Source organism: Mixophyes fleayi, chromosome 4 (genome assembly GCF_038048845.1).
Source record: "Mixophyes fleayi isolate aMixFle1 chromosome 4, aMixFle1.hap1, whole genome shotgun sequence".
NCBI lineage: Eukaryota > Metazoa > Chordata > Amphibia > Anura > Limnodynastidae > Mixophyes > Mixophyes fleayi.
The window spans coordinates 105,211,068-105,229,798 of NC_134405.1; the positions used below are offsets into that span (position 1 = coordinate 105,211,068).

The following is an 18,731-nucleotide window of genomic DNA, read 5'->3' on the forward strand; positions in this document are numbered from 1 at the left end:
CAAAAATAAAAGGAGGACACACAAAAAAAAATTACGTTTCTTTGCTTAGAAAGTCATGTCAGTGCCTCAACAGTATCTAAAGCATGCACATAAAGCTCTAACCACATGCAAATGATACACGAACTAATTACCTTAAAACACAGCATGCACAGCTACAAAAAACATAAACACGATTTACTTATTAATATTAAATAGTAAAGCTTGTGGTTATGAACGACAAAATGCTCCCACGTGTTTCGTAACTTTCAGCTTCCAGGTCTTTACTAGTGACGTTGCTGCAAAGCATGGTGGGAGATGTAGTTTTAGTGTCTATAACCATTACCAAGGCTTAGACAACCTGAGACCAGGCAGCACGTGTTAATGTGACAAGTACCAACATGTCTAGGTAGCTGCCGGGTAGTTTCATAAATCAGCTGTGTAGCCGTGAGTGGAAACCATGAGATTCAGCCTCTAGAGCAGTCACCCTGTTTTATGTGACCACCCAATAAGCCTTGTAGTGTAGTATATAAGCTTTGTTATAAAACCAATATCTGGTTGATAATCTGCCATGTGTCCACCAGGTGGCATCTTAAGGTCATATATTAAAACTATTATAAACTCTCTTGTATCTTGAGCAGCGTTAAATGTTATGTAAATTCAGAATTGTAGAACCAGAAAGCATACCTGCTAAATTTTTCGAATGCAAAATGAGAGCAAATTAAATCTTAATCCTATGCATGACCAAAAATTAGGTCTGTGTACAGATATTATGCAGTTGATCAGCATATTAAATATTCTTAAGTTTATATTGATCAGGAAGCCAGTAAAATGCACCAAATACAGTATCCTGTAGAAACAGAAGAGGGGACATGCATGATCTGCATGAGCTTTATGTGGAGAACATTTCACGTGGTGACAAAAGTACACTGGTGTTGAGATGAATCACACTGCAATATACTAATAGTAATTGTATTGATTTTTGCTGTTTGAACAAAGGATTAAAACTTGTACTATGTTGTTAAAGTATTTGGATGGAACTGTTGCCAGCTTTAGGATTGTTATATCCCATATTTACAAACCAGATATGCTGTGCAAGAGTGACTCAAGTACTACAGTAACATTAAAAAAACAACAATAATTTTTGCAGGCTGTATGCCTACATTGAACTGTGCATGTAGTAGGCACTATAAAGTGATTTGTCTAATATAAATAAAGTATGTGCTAAAAATATAATAGTAATTTAGAATACAATAAATAATAATGTATAGATCCTTAATTTAAAGCCACACAAACAAACAATGCGTTATTAATAAAATAATACCATTTTAATTCATTAAAATTATTTCATTTTGTCCACAGGGTTGTCTGACTTCCCTGGCTCGTGCTCTTCCCAGGCATAAAGAATATGTTAGAAAATGAAAATAAAATTAGTGCCATAATAGTGTAATATTTTAATGGTAAATGAATATTTGCACAAATACAGATTAATATCTGGAAAAGGCTTAACTGTTCATCAAAATTCTGCAGGGACCCCTCAGATGTTAGCATGACAAACAATTTCCACGTGTCAATGCATCTCATTTTCTAGATAATGGAAAACTGCTAAAAGTGCTATATCACAAACACCTCTTATTTACATATTTGTACAACAACAACACGTACAAGACATTCATTTAAAAAAGTGTATCTGTATCTAACATAGCAGTTGTTGTTCTTCGGCTTAGACTTCCTACTGTAGTCTGGAAATGTGTCCTTCATTGCCCCATGTATGGTCCAACCTCTTAAGGTAGAAGGATGGGCAAAAGAACTAGAGGCCCTCTGGGATTGACCACACTGCATCTCTCCCATTGGTTGCTGTATCTGGTATACTAGCTGGTCTCGGGTTCTTATGCTGTCCTGCTACCTGGAGAGGCTGAACCATCCATGGGGCAACGGAGGACAAATTTGTCCATGTTTCCCGGTTACAGCGGAAAAGCTGGTGTTTGTGATACAGCACTATTAGTGGTGCTTTTCCCTCTTTTCTATTTTATATATACAATTGCATGAGATGACTAGGAAATTCTTGAACATTCTACTCTGTGGTTAGCACTTCTGCCTCACATCACTGGGGTCATGAGTTCGATACCCGACCATGGCCTTATCTGTGTGGAGTTTGTATGTTCTCCTCGTGTTTGCGTGGGTTTCCTCCGGGTGCTACGGTTATCCCCTCAAAATCCAAAAACGTACTAGTAGGATAATTGGCTGCTTTTAAATTGACCCTAGTCTCTCTGTCTCTCTCTCTCTGTCTGTCTGTGTGTTAGGAAATTTAGAATGTAAGCTCCAATGGGGCAGGAACTAATGTGAATGAGTTCTCTGTACAGTGCTGCGGAATTAGTGGCACTATATAAATAAATGGTGATGATGATGAACTGCGAGTAGATTTTCAAAGCAAGGGCAAAAATATGTGCATGTGAATTAATGTATTAAACAAACTACCACATTTGTCATATTGCATGCATATTGCATGCGGGCGGCAGTTGGAGAAGGCTGCACGTTAGATCAGCTCTGTGTCTTTCCTCCCACACAATTATCTGTCCACAATTATAAAACATCTAAAAACTTGTGAAGACAGTGGGAAATTATTGTGGGGGTACAAAGGAGTGTCATCATCACTCCAAAGACAAGGCCATACCATCTATCCCTGGCTTATCTGCATCAACTGACCTACTGTGTACCGACCCGGCTTGTCAGTTGGCCCTTCTCCTGCTGAATCCCTGGTTTATCTGCATCAACTGTTCTACTGTGTACCGACCCGGCTTGTCAATTAACCCTTCTCCTGCCGAATCCCTGGCTTATCTGCACCAACTGATCTACTGTGTACCGACCCGGCTTGTCAGTTAACCCTTCTCCTGCTGAATCCCTGGCTTATCTGCACCAACTGATCTATTGTGTACCGACCCGGCTTGTCAGTTAACCCTTCTCCTGCTGAATCCCTGGCTTATCTGTATCAACTGATCTACTGTATACCGACCCGGCTTGTCAATTAACCCTTCTCCTGCTGAGTCCCTGGCTTATCTGTATCAACTGATCTACTGTGTACCGACCCGGCTTATCAATTAACCCTTCTCCTGCTGAGTCCCTGGCTTATCTGTATCAACTGATCTACTGTGTACCGACCCGGCTTGTCAATTAACCCTTCTCCTGCTGAATCCCTGGCTTATCTGCACCAACTGATCTACTGTGTACCGACCCGGCTTGTCAATTAACCCTTCTCCTGCTGAATCCCTGGCTTATCTGCATCAACTGATCTACTGTGTACCGACCCGGCTTGTCAATTAACCCTTCTCCTGCTGAATCCCTGGCTTATCTGCACCAACTGATCTACTGTGTACCGACCCGGCTTGGCAATTAACCCTTCTCCTGCTGAATCCCTGGCTTATCTGCAGCAACTGATCTACTGTGTACCGACCCGGCTTGTCAATTAACCCTTCTCCTGCTGAGTCCCTGGCTTGTCTGCATCGACTGGTCTGCTGTGTGCCGACCCGGCTTGTCAATTGGCCCTTCTCCTGCTGAATCCCTGGCTTATCTGCACCAACTGATCTACTGTGTACCGACCCGGCTTGGCAATTAACCCTTCTCCTGCTGAATCCCTGGCTTATCTGCACCAACTGATCTACTGTGTACCGACCCGACTTATCAATTGGCCCTTCTCCTGCTGAGTCCCTGGCTTGTCTGTATCGGCTGATCTGCTGTGTACCGACCCGGCTTGTCAATTAACCCTTCTCCTGCTGAGTCCCTGGCTTATCTGCACCAACTGATCTACTGTGTACCGACCCGGCTTGTCAATTAACCCTTCTCCTGCTGAATCCCTGGCTTATCTGCATCAACTGATCTACTGTGTACCGACCCGGCTTGTCAATTAACCCTTCTCCTGCTGAATCCCTGGCTTATCTGCACCAACTGATCTACTGTGTACCGACCCGGCTTGTCAATTAACCCTTCTCCTGCTGAATCCCTGGCTTATCTGCATCAACTGATCTACTGTGTACCGACCCGGCTTGTCAATTAACCCTTCTCCTGCTGAATCCCTGGCTTATCTGCACCAACTGATCTACTCTGTACCGACCCGGCTTGGCAATTAACCCTTCTCCTGCTGAATCCCTGGCTTATCTGCAGCAACTGATCTACTGTGTACCGACCCGGCTTGTCAGTTAACCCTTCTCCTGCTGAATCCCTGGCTTAACTGCATCAACTGCATATAAAACATTATTTTATATGCCATTATTTTGTTTTTCCTGATTGTACATTTACAAGTTTCTACTTTTTACCTGTTATTATTCTACTATTTATATGCCTTTATCTTGTTTTTCCTGATTTTATATTTACCAGCAACTAGTTTTACCTGTTATTATTCTTGCCTATTTCCATTGTCCTTATTACCTCTCCTTCTATTATTCTTTGCCTTCCACGCCCTATTTGGTTATTGTCCTCCATCTTGCTATTGTCTCCCTGCTTATTCTTACCTGTTATCCGCTGTCCTTATTATCTTACTGTTCTGCTATCATTCTTACCTGTCTTCATTGTCCTTATTATCTCACTGTACTGTTGTTCCATGCCCTCCACGCCCTAATTCGTTATCATCTTCCACCTTTTCATTGTCTTCCTGCCTTTGTTCTTACCTGTTTTTCACTGTCCCCACTATCTCACTGTTCTGTTACTCTCTCTCCCTACTATGCCTCCCCGCTCTCACTCCATACCCATACTGTCCCCCCGCCCTACCTCTCCCGTTCCTCCCCGCCATCCCCCGCGCGCTGCTCATCTTGCTAACCTCATCCCCATTTCCCCCCTCTCCTCTCCCCCTTTCTTCTGTGCCCTCTGGAATGCCAGATCCGTCCGCAACAAGCTGACTGCTATCCACAACCTCTTTCTATCCAACTCCTTTAACCTTCTTGCCGTTACTGAAACCTGGCTCTCCGATTCTGATACTACTTCCCCCGCTGCCCTCTCCTATGGTGGCCTCTCCTTCACCCACTCCGCCAGGCCTGGTGCCCGCCCTGGCGGTGGAGTTGGCCTCCTCCTCTCCTCCACCTGTACTTTTCGTGTCATTCCCCCTGAACCCTCCCTCTCCTTCTCCTCTTTTGAAGCTCATTCCATCCGCCTCTTCTACCCCATCCATCTCCGCGTCACTGTCATCTACCGCCCCCCTGGCCCCACCTCCCTCTTCCTTGACAACTTTGCTAGCTGGCTTCCTCACTACCTCTCCTCCGATCTCCCCTCGATCATTCTCGGTGACTTTAATATCCCCATCGACAACCCCACCTACCCTGCTTCCAGCAAACTGCTCACCCTCTCTTCCTCCCTTGGTCTCACCCAATGGACCTCCTCCTCTACCTACTGCCTTGGTCACTCCCTTGATCTTGTCTTCTCCTACCTATGTAATCTCTCTGACTTCTCCATCTCTCCCTTTCCTCTATCCGACCACCATCTCCTCTCCTTCTCTCTCTCCTCTTCTCCTGCTCCCCCCCCCTGCCCAAACCTACTCTGTCCATACGCAACCTCGATGCTCTTGACCCTGCCTCTCTGTCCTCCTCTCTCGATACCCTCCTTTCTCCCCTTTCCTCCCAGGCCTGCCCCAACCAGGCGGTCTCCCTCTACAATCACACCCTCACCTCCGCTCTGGACGCGGTCGCCCCTGCCCACTCCGTCCACCCCCGCTGCTCCAAACCCCAACCCTGGCACTCCAAATTTATCCGCTTCCTCCAAAAATGCTCCCGTTCCGCCGAACGTCACTGGAGAAAATCCCGCTCCCTGGCTGACTTCCTCCACTTTAAATTCATCCTTTCATCCTACAGCTCTGCCCTCTCACTCGCTAAACAATCTTTCTTTAAATCCCTCATCTCTTCCCAGTCCTCTAACCCCCGCCGCCTCTTTGCCACCTTCAGCACTCTCCTGGCCCCCTCCCCTCCCCCCACCCCCTCCTCCCTGACTGCCTCTGATTTCGCCTCCTTCTTCTCCTCTAAAATCGAGGCCATCCGACTTGAAATCTCCTCCTCCACTCTCTCTTCCACCCCTCCCACTCTTCTGTCCTCCCCCCCCAACCACCTTCCCCTCCACTCCTTCCGTCCCACCACCGGCGAGGAAGTCCACTCTCTCATTTTATCCTCCCCCCCCACTACCTGCCCCCTGGATCCCATCCCCTCCCACCTTCTTCGCTCCCTTTCCCCCACCACCTGCTCCCACCTCGCTCACCTCTTTAATCTCTCCCTCTCCACTGGCATCTTCCCCTCCTCCTTCAAACATGCTCTCGTATCCCCCATTCTTAAGAAACCTAATCTCGACCCCACTTCTCTCTCGAACTATCGCCCCATATCTCTTCTCCCTTTTGCCTCCAAAATTCTTGAGAGGCTCGTCTGCAGCCGTCTCACCTCCTACCTTTCTGAATACTCCCTCCTTGATCCTCTCCAGTCTGGTTTCCGCCCCCTCCACTCCACTGAAACTGCCCTGGCTAAAGTCACCAATGACCTCCTCTCTGCAAAAGCCAGGGGCCACTTCTCCCTTCTCATCCTCCTTGACCTCTCTGCAGCCTTTGACACCGTTGACCACCCCCTCCTCCTTCACACCCTCCAGTCTTTCGGCCTCTCCGGCCCAGTCCTGTCCTGGTTCACCTCTTACCTTACTCACCGTTCCTTCTCTGTCACCACCTCTGGGTCTCTCTCCCCCCCATCCACCCTTCCAGTTGGGGTCCCTCAGGGCTCTGTTCTGGGACCCTTACTCTTCTCTCTATACACCTCCTCCCTGGGTGAACTCATCAGCTCCTTCGGCTTCAGCTACCACCTTTACGCTGACGACACTCAACTATACCTCTCCTCTCCTGATCTCTCTCCCTCCCTCCTCTCTAGGGTGTCCGCCTGCCTCTCTGCCATCTCCTCCTGGATGTCCTCTCGATTCCTCAAACTTAACCTTGCCAAAACTGAGCTCATAGTTTTTCCTCCCTCTCATACCCCATCCCCTTCTGACCTCTCCATCACTGTCGACAATACCTCTATCTCGCCTGTCCCCCAACTTCGCTGCCTTGGTGTCATCCTCGACTCCTCTCTCTCCTTTGGCCCCCACATCCTCTCTCTTGCTAAATCCTGCCGCTTCCAGCTGCGCAACATCGCTCTCATCCGGCCCTTCCTCTCCCAAGATGCCACCAAATGCCTTATCCACTCTCTGATCATCTCCCGCCTGGACTACTGCAACCTCCTCCTCACTGGCCTCCCCCACTCTCATCTCGATCCCCTTCGATCCGTCCTTAACGCTGCAGCTAGGCTTATTTTCCTCTCTCGCCGCTCCTCTTTTGTCTCCCCCCTCTACCTAGCCCTTCACTGGCTCCCATTCCCCTTTAGAATCCTCTTTAAGCTCCTCACACTCACCTACAAGGCCCTCGCCAACTCCACTGCGCCCTACATTTCCACCCTCCTCTCTATTCATGCTCCATCCCGCCCTCTCCGTTCTGCCTCTGACCGTCGCCTCTCTTCCCCCCTTATAACCTCCTCCCACGCGCGTATCCAAGACTTCGCCCGCGCTGCCCCCCTCCACTGGAACAAGCTCCCTCCCTCCATCAGAACTTCCCCTAATCTGTCCAGCTTCAAACGGGCCCTAAAAACCCACCTTTTTCTTAAAGCCTTTCTGTCTCCCACTTAACTTCCTACCTTATCTTCTGCCTCTGTCCCCCTACTCTCCCTCTCTCCCCTGCGTCTCTCTGTCTGTCCACCCCTCCCCTTAGATTGTACGCTCCTCTGAGCAGGGCCATCTCTCCTCCTGTTTCCACCACTTCTAACTCTGCTCTCCAGCTACTTAGCCCTCCTCCTGAAAGGTCCTCCACCCCACGTCCACTTTCGCTCCCTCCTCCCCCCTGGGGGTCTCCCTGTCTTCCGCGCCCCCCTTCTTGGGCCCCGTCGTTTTCGGATCCTCCCTCCCCTTTCCCCGCCCTCTCTAGCTGTGCATTGAGCGTACTGAGTTGCTGTGTTTACTGTACTGTGCTGTCTCCCATTGTATTGTGATTTTGTTTGTCTCTGTACGGCGCTGCGGATGCCTTGTAGCGCCTTATAAATAAATATTAATAATAATAATAAATTTGTCATTTAAAGTAGAGGCAGCCCTGATATTTCAGTCCTTATAATAAAAATAAATGAGGGTCAAATGAGCAGTATATTTGGAATAAAGTGGAAAACCTTAAATTAATGAATGAGTCAGGGCTAATATAGGCCATGCTTAATGGTCACATTTCCTGAGTCCCTGGTCTGCGCTTTTGAGTCACACCTCCAAAACCACAATTATAGCATAGATGTACCACATATTTGTTCAATTGGAGCCAGTAGGTGTGTATGCAAATGCTGCACATATGATGTGCGCTATGTAAGTAGAGTTTTATGGAAATGATCCTCAAGGTGTGGTGAAAGAAAGTAACTCAATTCTGTGCTATATTGCTGCTCCCGGAGCTCAGTGGGGTGTACAAGTAAGCCTTGGGTAAGTATAGCAGGTGAATATAGGTAGTAATATATGGCAACAATAAATATTTGCAATACTAGCCCTCTGTACAATCAGGAGGGGTTAAACCACAAAACTACATTTAAAACATAAATATGTTTTTGCTCCTATAAATAACTGCTTTACAGAACACTGAAATGGTTAACGTTTACTGTTTTGGCAGCTCAATACAAGGGTCTTTATTTGCCAACTTCAATTTACCAGCACATTCTGGCAGGATTAAAAATAAAATAAAAAAAGTTTATTTGTTTCCAAATGTTAACACAAATATTTAAACCTGGGGAAGTCGGAACTTAAATGTTACCTTGAAGCATAGTGTGGAGCAGTTGTGAGTTATATGACGACATTCCCAAAGTAGGCTGAGAGGAAACAGGTGGATGTTCTGTAAGTGGCATTCAACACAATATGAAATGTTTCTACTTTGTTTAGAAAGCAAACCTAATGCCATAAGAACCAAACATTGTTATTCCAAGAATATGACTGTTTCAAACTGCAGTAAAATACACTCCTGCACATTCTCCTGTGCATGATACGTATTTTATGGATGAGACAGGGTTAGGAATGCTTTCACTTGAAGGTGGACATTTACAGTCCATTTTAATATGAAATTATTTACGTGTTCTAATTGATGTGATATAGCTGATTTAATAATTACAGAGATAATTGTGTTTTTGAAATAAGATAGCTTATTCAAATCGTGCCAAAGGAATAAACTATCCCAATACCATATAGGGCAGCTCAATGAATGGAAATGTATTGCTGCAAAGATTATTTTCTGGAGAATACAGTAGATTATACTATGTTTTATTATCTAATGTAACCTGTTTCAACTGGTTCATACTATAATACTACTACAGTAAAATCACAACATTAAGGGCTAGATTTACTAAGCTGCGGGTTTGAAAAAGTGGGGATGTTGCCTATAGCAACCAATCAGATTCTAGCTGTCATTTTGTAGAAAGTACTAAATAAATGAAAGCTAGAATCTGATTGGTTGCTATAGGCAACATCCCCACTTTTTCAAACCCGCAGCTTAGTAAATCTAGCCCTAAAGGTTAATGTAGAGGATGAGTGTTTTTAACTGCACTGGAAATTTCAAATTTAATAAGGAGGTGGGAGGGGGAGTTACGTGGCTTAATCTTAATCTCTTGACCACATATTACAAGAGCTCTGCAGATCTAAACTAAAAATCTACCATCTCTATTACATATAAGAGTTATTTTGTGAATAAAGTAGGAGCCGGCACATCCTGTTGAACTGTATAAACAGGCTGCTATTTAAACTCTTCGCACAGGAAAACGCTCTGGATTACTTCTCTGCTCAGCTCCATTCCCACAGCTGGCAATGTGCTAGGGGCAGTCTAGAAGACAGAAAAGAGAGGAAGCAGGGCTTCGTTGGGCTAGTCCCATGATTTGTGGCCCATAGCAATTTGGAAACCAGCGTACCGATTAAGCTCACTCGTTTAGAAGATCTATTGAAAATAACCCTGTCTTATACCCCTCAGCCTAGGGAGTAACCTTCTACGATAATCAGGCTGCCAGTGAGCTCACCCAGAGCTGCAACTATTCTTTACAGTGGTTTTCCAACCTTCCAAAATTGCTCCAGATCTGTGTCCTAGGCCTAGCTGTGAAACGTGTACCACCGGCTATTGCGAACTACTAGCACTGACCTGGGACTCACCCACTGTAGTTGATTATTGTGTGACTGAGCCTAACTTGATCTGAGAAAGTACAACAGAAAGTCCTCTCTATGTTGCACTGCCCTTGTTCTTGAAAGGATTGAAACATTTACAAGCTCAGAGACCACAATAGAAGCAAACTGTGTCATACCAATACAATTAAAACAGTATCTCGAGGATGTTTCCTCCTTCTTTGCCTCCTAAATTACCTGTACACTGCCAGACCTGTTTTATCTCCCAACATCACCAGAGGGTGCCAAAGTGCTATTACTCTTCTATTAAGGCATAAACTCTAAAACATTTTTCAATCTGTCTGGTAGCCAACCACTTCTGACTATAATTGGATACTTCCATACTTGATGCAGAAACTGCTAACACGTCCCTGACACTACGTCCATAGAAGAGACAGTCTCCTTACACTCAAGGTTCATGTTTTTTTTTATTAGCTTCATATACAGAGGCTTTCCATAGTCTGACCTCTATCCAGCAACAGTGTCTTGACTTTTTTTTTTAAGAAATCAGAGGTGTGACAGGAAATAAACACAATCTCTGAAGAAATGCTTGTATGATGATAACACAGTTACACAGGAATCTTGCATTAATATGGCAGTCTGAGGCAATATAGAATATGAAGTAAAAGACTGAAGATATTTCTGGTGCCAGTCTTAGGCAATGCAATTACAGTACGTTGACTCTATCGTAATTCTCTGTCTGCTGCTGAGTTTCAATAAACCATCTTTTATTGTAACACAACCTCATTCTGCCAGCGATGTAGGAACTCCACTAGGATGCCAGCGGTATATGAACTGCATTAGGATATGTTATGGCAACCAGCGCAGCATAAACTTCTAGAACTATAGCAGAAGAGGTCTTCACCTGTAGCAGCTGCCTTTCCCGGAGAGACTGGTTATGCTCACGGGTACTCGGATGCCCCCAGGACTTACACTCAGTGTAGTACAAGTTTATGTTCACATGGCAGCGCACAGGTACAGGAGGTAATACATGGGGTAGGGACCGGCCAGAGATCTGCGGAGTGGACCGAGCAGAGATGGAGACCTAAGGTGCTAGCTGAGTCAGGGCCACAGGCAAAGGTTCGGAGTCTGGGTACAGCGAGAAGATCTGGGTCACAGGCAATGGTTCAGAGCCCGGGTACAGGCAGAAGGTCAGGGTCACAGCAAAGATTCAGAGTCCAGGAACAGGCAGAGGTCACACACGGGAAAAAGGCAATCTAAGGTTAAACACCAACACAGCACAGGAGCAGGCAGCAGTACTGAGACAGAACGCTATAACCGGCAGTGAGGCTCAGTCCACACTGCCTTAAATAGCACTAAGAGCCAATCAGGGCAGCACCCTAAAAGCATCCCCAGGGCATGCTTAATTAATGACTGTTTGACAGTTGGCCGGGCGTGGCGGCAGGGAAATGCAAGTGTCCCAGTTGTTGCCTAGGCAACCGGGACACAGAGACCGGAAGTGACGTCCCGGTCGTCATGACTATGGTCCGGGCGCCAGAGACCAGGGGCAGTGAGTCGGGGCGGTGCCCGCAGCCAATGCGGCTCCTGACAGTACCCTCCCCTTGAGGAGGGGTCAAGGAATCCCGACATCCAGGCTTCATGGGAATTTTTTTTAAAAATTCCTAAATGAGTCTCTCGGCGTGGAGATGCCTCTGTGGTATCCAACATCGCTCTTCTGGGCCATAACCCTTCCAGTGCACCATGACTTTTTTTGAGTCTAGAATGTTCTCCACGATGAACTTGTGATCTCCGTTCACAAGCAGAGGCCGAGGCCTATTTAAAGGAGACTGATTGACCTTGCTAGGAGAAAGCGTTGGGTGCAGACGTGAAGGTAGCTTTAAGGGCAGAAATTAGCCGTGTTAGCCCCCTTCTGGGTGAGAGCAGTGATAGGAGCCACCAGGGAAGAAAACGAGCGTATAAACCAACGATAGTGTCACGGGCACTAGGAGTCTTTACCCAGGGATCACCAGGTGATAGGCTTACCAGAGCAGTATAGGTGGTAATATGGTACTCTGGTAGCAGGGTGATCACGGAACAGGAAATAGCAGATGATGAGATGCTCAGGAAAGTCTATGACTAGCAGCACTGGCAATATGGAGGTAGTAATACACGAGGAACTGTATGGACAAAGGACACGTGAAGGTAGTCAGTGGTCTGCGGTAGCAAGTTGTACCACTGCTATAGTGAGGAGGAATGTCCAACAGAAACGAGGAGGTGATGAGAGTCAGCGGTCTGCGGATAGCAAGTTGTACCGCTGTCTGAGTGAAGGAATGGAATCCAAGTGGAGGTATCCGGGGAGTCAGTGGTCTGCGTTAGCAAGTTGTACCCCTGCTATGTGAGAGGATACTGGAGCAGGTGAAACTGGAAACAGGGGTCAGTGGTCTGCCACTAGCAAGTTGTACCACTGAATATATATGTGAGGAGGAGCACGGGGAGAGACTGCAACACAATATATACACGGGCACCTTGACTTTGATCCACAGTAATATGCACAATATAAATGTATAAATGACTGAACAACACTGCCAATATAGAAAGTCTCTTGAAGTAATCCAGCATGAGATAACACAGTCAATGATGGCAATAGACTCAGCGGATAGTACACTCCAGAGGAGAACCAACACAGTCCAGCAAGGTATGCAATACACAGCACAGTCAATGGGAAGTATGCATACCGTGGTTCAGGAGAAGGCAGTCAGGCAGAAGTGCAGAGATACCTGAACGGCAGGAGGCCGGCAGGATGCAAAGTCCCTGGATGGGTGAAGCGGTGGTCTAGCAGGTGCAGCGCCCAGGTAGGTAGACCAGCAGGGAACCCAGGAAGGCGTGGAGAGCGGATCAGCAGTAGATGGATGCGTAGCGCTGAGAAGTAACAGCAGCGGGTCTCTGCGGGAACACGGAGGTAACCAATAGCAACCAGCAGGTGCAGTAACGATGGGACACCAGAGCAGAGTTGAACTGGAACAGTTGATCACGGAGAGTAGCGGGTAGCAATAGTGGCAGGTTGAAGACTGTAGTGCACGGAGGCAGCGGATAGGAATCAGCTAAACAGTCACGGTGATGAAACACAGACGAGTTGCAGGTTGAAGCCTGTAGTGCACGGAGGCAGCGGATAGGAATCAGCTGGCAGTCACAATCATGAACAGGTGAGTGGATGAGAATGAAAGACTGTAGTGCACGGAGGCAGCGGATAGGCATCAGCTAACAGTCCCAATGATACAAGGTAGAGTTGAAGAGGTTAGAAGACTGTAGTGCACGGAGGCAGCGGATAGGAATCAGCTCACAGTCACGATGATACAGTAGATGGTAGAAGTGGTATGGGAACCACAGTAGTAGAAGTGGTTTGGAAACCACAGAGGTAGAAGTGGTTTGGAAACCACAGGAATCAGCTGGGCTGAATAAACGAGGAAACACAGGAACACCTTCAGAGACTCATGGGGAATGAGACTCCAAGATCAGGCAACGTGGTGTTGACCACAGGTGCTTAATATAGGGAGGTTGCCTGATCTGCCAATTAAGTTAAAGGAACATACACTGAAGGTTTGGAAAGGGCTGCGCATGCGCAGTCCCTCAGGATAGAGGACGTCCACAGTTCCTAATAGTCCGGGAAGAAGCACTCACAGTCCGGTGAGTGACAGTACCCCCCCTTTTAAAGGTGGGCACAGAACGCCTGGAACCGGGCTTGTCCGGATTTTTGGAATAAAACTTCTTCAGAAGGGCAGGAGCATTAAGATCTTCAGCTTTGATCCATGAACGCTCTTCAGGACCAAAGCCCTTCCAATGAACGAGGAAACGGAGGACTCCTCGCGAAATTTTTGCATCCAATACCTCAGTAATCTCGAAATCCTCCTCCTGATGAACTTGAACTGGCTGCGGTGCTGAGGGAGGAGTCGAGAAACGGTTGATGATGAGAGGTTTGAGCAAGGACACATGGAAGGCATTGGAAATCCGAAGATTCTTAGGAAGAAGAAGTTTAACACATACTGGATTGATAACTTGAATGATCCTATATGGACCAATAAAACGAGGGGCGAATTTCATAGATGGAACCTTCAAACGAATATTTTTGGTAGATAACCAGACACGATCTCCAATTTTTAGTGGTGGAATAGCCCGCCTCTTCTTATCTGCGAAAGACTTATATTTATTAGATGTCTTCTTTAAACAGGTTTTGACCTGAGACCAGATATTTTTGAAGGTTTGACAAGCAGTCTCCACAGCAGGAACTTGGGTGGGCGGGAGGGCAGGAAATTCCGGAAAAGACAGATGGTGACCGTGAACCACCAGCACTTTTGAAGATGACTCCTGAGATCCATCTTCAACGTCCGATGACGTCACGAACGCCCGATGAGAAGGAAGGCGTTCAGACTGAACCTTATCACACAGATCCGTAGATGAAGGATCCTGTGGAGGAGGACCTGGTGGAATATACGAATGCTGTCTTTTGAATGAAACCATTTGAGAGAGACAACGATGATGACATTCAGCTCCCCAAGATGTAACTTGAGAAGTGCGCCAGTCAATCTGGGGAGAATGACATTGAAGCCATGGAAGGCCTAAGACAATCGGACTTGTCGTAACAGGAAGAATTAAAAACGAAATCTCTTCATGGTGTAGCCCACCAATCTGAAGCGTTACTGGAGACGTACTCTGGGTGATGAGACCATTGATGAGACGTGATCCATCCATAGCAGTCACAGTAATCGGTGTTTTCAAAGTAATCACTGGTAGGGACCATTGATTCACTAGGGATTTAGAAATGAAATTTCCTGCTGCTCCGGAATCAATCAATGCCTGTGACTCAAAGGATTTGGTAGCAAAGGAAATCGTAACATCAAAAGCGCAGGCTTTTAATTTCGTAGAAGATGGGGAGGACTCCAGGAACCCTAACCTTATCTCCCCAGTATTGGTTAGAGCCCGGCATTTCCTGGGACAAGAATTGAGCATATGCGTAGAATCGGCACAATAGATACAAAGTCTATTCTTTATTCTTCGGTCCCTCTCCTCTAAAGTTAATTTGGAGCGACCTATCTCCATGGGTATCACCGGAGATGAAGCTGGGTGAAATTGAGGATTTGAGAGAAGAGGTGTTTTAACCGAAGTTGTTTTCTCAGGTTCTCTTTCACGAAACCTCAGGTCTACACGATGGCAAAGAGAGATCAAATCTTCTAAAGAGGAGGGTAGTTCTTGTGAAGTCAGTGCGTTTTTAATTTTATCGGAAAGCCCCTGCCAGAAGGCGGCAATTAATGCTTCAGTGTTCCACTGAAGTTCAGAGGCTAAGATCCTAAATTGAATGACGTACTGAGCCACAGTGCGAGATCCTTGGCGAAGACGGAGAATGCTGGATGCAGCGGAAATAACACGACCTGGTTCATCGAATACACTTCGGAACGTGGAAATAAATTCGGCACTATCCTGTAACAATGGATCGTTTCTTTCCCACAGAGGGGAAGCCCATGCGAGAGCTTGTCCAGAAAACAATGAAATAAGATAGGCCACTCTGGAACGATGGGTAGAAAAATTTTGAGGTTGGAGCTCAAAATGAACTGAGCATTGAGTAAGAAAACCCCTACAAGTTTTGGGGTCTCCATCGTATTTTGACGGAGTAGGCAGGTGAAGCGTGGAAGCCGTAAACACCTGGGATGGCACTGGGGAAACGGAGGAAGGCACAGGAGCATCAACAGTAGTTGTGGCATCTTGCACGGACGTTCTTTGGGAAGCTAACGCCTGGTAACACCGCAGTAAATGCCGTTGGCGAACTTCCTGTTGCTCAATACGGGTAACCAGATGCCGCAGCATCTCTTTGGCTGTAGGTTCCGTATCTGGGTCTGTCATGGCCTGATCTTACTGTCACGGGCACTAGGAGTCTTTACCCAGGGATCACCAGGTGATAGGCTTACCAGAGCAGTATAGGTGGTAATATGGTACTCTGGTAGCAGGGTGATCACGGAACAGGAAATAGCAGATGATGAGATGCTCAGGAAAGTCTATGACTAGCAGCACTGGCAATATGGAGGTAGTAATACACGAGGAACTGTATGGACAAAGGACACGTGAAGGTAGTCAGTGGTCTGCGGTAGCAAGTTGTACCACTGCTATAGTGAGGAGGAATGTCCAACAGAAACGAGGAGGTGATGAGAGTCAGCGGTCTGCGGATAGCAAGTTGTACCGCTGTCTGAGTGAAGGAATGGAATCCAAGTGGAGGTATCCGGGGAGTCAGTGGTCTGCGTTAGCAAGTTGTACCCCTGCTATGTGAGAGGATACTGGAGCAGGTGAAACTGGAAACAGGGGTCAGTGGTCTGCCACTAGCAAGTTGTACCACTGAATATATATGTGAGGAGGAGCACGGGGAGAGACTGCAACACAATATATACACGGGCACCTTGACTTTGATCCACAGTAATATGCACAATATAAATGTATAAATGACTGAACAACACTGCCAATATAGAAAGTCTCTTGAAGTAATCCAGCATGAGATAACACAGTCAATGATGGCAATAGACTCAGCGGATAGTACACTCCAGAGGAGAACCAACACAGTCCAGCAAGGTATGCAATACACAGCACAGTCAATGGGAAGTATGCATACCGTGGTTCAGGAGAAGGCAGTCAGGCAGAAGTGCAGAGATACCTGAACGGCAGGAGGCCGGCAGGATGCAAAGTCCCTGGATGGGTGAAGCGGTGGTCTAGCAGGTGCAGCGCCCAGGTAGGTAGACCAGCAGGGAACCCAGGAAGGCGTGGAGAGCGGATCAGCAGTAGATGGATGCGTAGCGCTGAGAAGTAACAGCAGCGGGTCTCTGCGGGAACACGGAGGTAACCAATAGCAACCAGCAGGTGCAGTAACGATGGGACACCAGAGCAGAGTTGAACTGGAACAGTTGATCACGGAGAGTAGCGGGTAGCAATAGTGGCAGGTTGAAGACTGTAGTGCACGGAGGCAGCGGATAGGAATCAGCTAAACAGTCACGGTGATGAAACACAGACGAGTTGCAGGTTGAAGCCTGTAGTGCACGGAGGCAGCGGATAGGAATCAGCTGGCAGTCACAATCATGAACAGGTGAGTGGATGAGAATGAAAGACTGTAGTGCACGGAGGCAGCGGATAGGCATCAGCTAACAGTCCCAATGATACAAGGTAGAGTTGAAGAGGTTAGAAGACTGTAGTGCACGGAGGCAGCGGATAGGAATCAGCTCACAGTCACGATGATACAGTAGATGGTAGAAGTGGTATGGGAACCACAGTAGTAGAAGTGGTTTGGAAACCACAGAGGTAGAAGTGGTTTGGAAACCACAGGAATCAGCTGGGCTGAATAAACGAGGAAACACAGGAACACCTTCAGAGACTCATGGGGAATGAGACTCCAAGATCAGGCAACGTGGTGTTGACCACAGGTGCTTAATATAGGGAGGTTGCCTGATCTGCCAATTAAGTTAAAGGAACATACACTGAAGGTTTGGAAAGGGCTGCGCATGCGCAGTCCCTCAGGATAGAGGACGTCCACAGTTCCTAATAGTCCGGGAAGAAGCACTCACAGTCCGGTGAGTGACAGTACCCCCCCTTTTAAAGGTGGGCACAGAACGCCTGGAACCGGGCTTGTCCGGATTTTTGGAATAAAACTTCTTCAGAAGGGCAGGAGCATTAAGATCTTCAGCTTTGATCCATGAACGCTCTTCAGGACCAAAGCCCTTCCAATGAACGAGGAAACGGAGGACTCCTCGCGAAATTTTTGCATCCAATACCTCAGTAATCTCGAAATCCTCCTCCTGATGAACTTGAACTGGCTGCGGTGCTGAGGGAGGAGTCGAGAAACGGTTGATGATGAGAGGTTTGAGCAAGGACACATGGAAGGCATTGGAAATCCGAAGATTCTTAGGAAGAAGAAGTTTAACACATACTGGATTGATAACTTGAATGATCCTATATGGACCAATAAAACGAGGGGCGAATTTCATAGATGGAACCTTCAAACGAATATTTTTGGTAGATAACCAGACACGATCTCCAATTTTTAGTGGTGGAATAGCCCGCCTCTTCTTATCTGCGAAAGACTTATATTTATTAGATGTCTTCTTTAAACAGGTTTTGACCTGAGACCAGATATTTTTGAAGGTTTGACAAGCAGTCTCCACAGCAGGAACTTGGGTGGGCGGGAGGGCAGGAAATTCCGGAAAAGACAGATGGTGACCGTGAACCACCAGCACTTTTGAAGATGACTCCTGAGATCCATCTTCAACGTCCGATGACGTCACGAACGCCCGATGAGAAGGAAGGCGTTCAGACTGAACCTTATCACACAGATCCGTAGATGAAGGATCCTGTGGAGGAGGACCTGGTGGAATATACGAATGCTGTCTTTTGAATGAAACCATTTGAGAGAGACAACGATGATGACATTCAGCTCCCCAAGATGTAACTTGAGAAGTGCGCCAGTCAATCTGGGGAGAATGACATTGAAGCCATGGAAGGCCTAAGACAATCGGACTTGTCGTAACAGGAAGAATTAAAAACGAAATCTCTTCATGGTGTAGCCCACCAATCTGAAGCGTTACTGG

The 18,731-nt window shown here is 46.8% G+C and overlaps 1 protein-coding gene across 3 annotated transcripts in view; it reads right to left on the reverse strand.

Moving 5' to 3' along the window:
* The window catches only part of AFG2B (AAA ATPase AFG2B), a 68,542-nt gene that overhangs the window by 24,313 nt on the left and 25,498 nt on the right, over positions 1–18,731 (reverse strand). For 2 of the 3 annotated variants that reach the window (XR_012691261.1, XM_075207948.1), the window contains exon 1: positions 132–250. The exons of the other annotated variant lie outside the window; for it this stretch is intronic. Coding sequence is in view for 1 of the 2 variants with exons in the window: in XM_075207948.1 (XP_075064049.1) it covers positions 132–146 (15 nt within the window). In the remaining variant the exon portion in view is untranslated. Of the gene's footprint in view, positions 1–131; positions 251–18,731 lie in introns of those variants that run through there. 3 annotated transcript variants of the gene reach the window in all.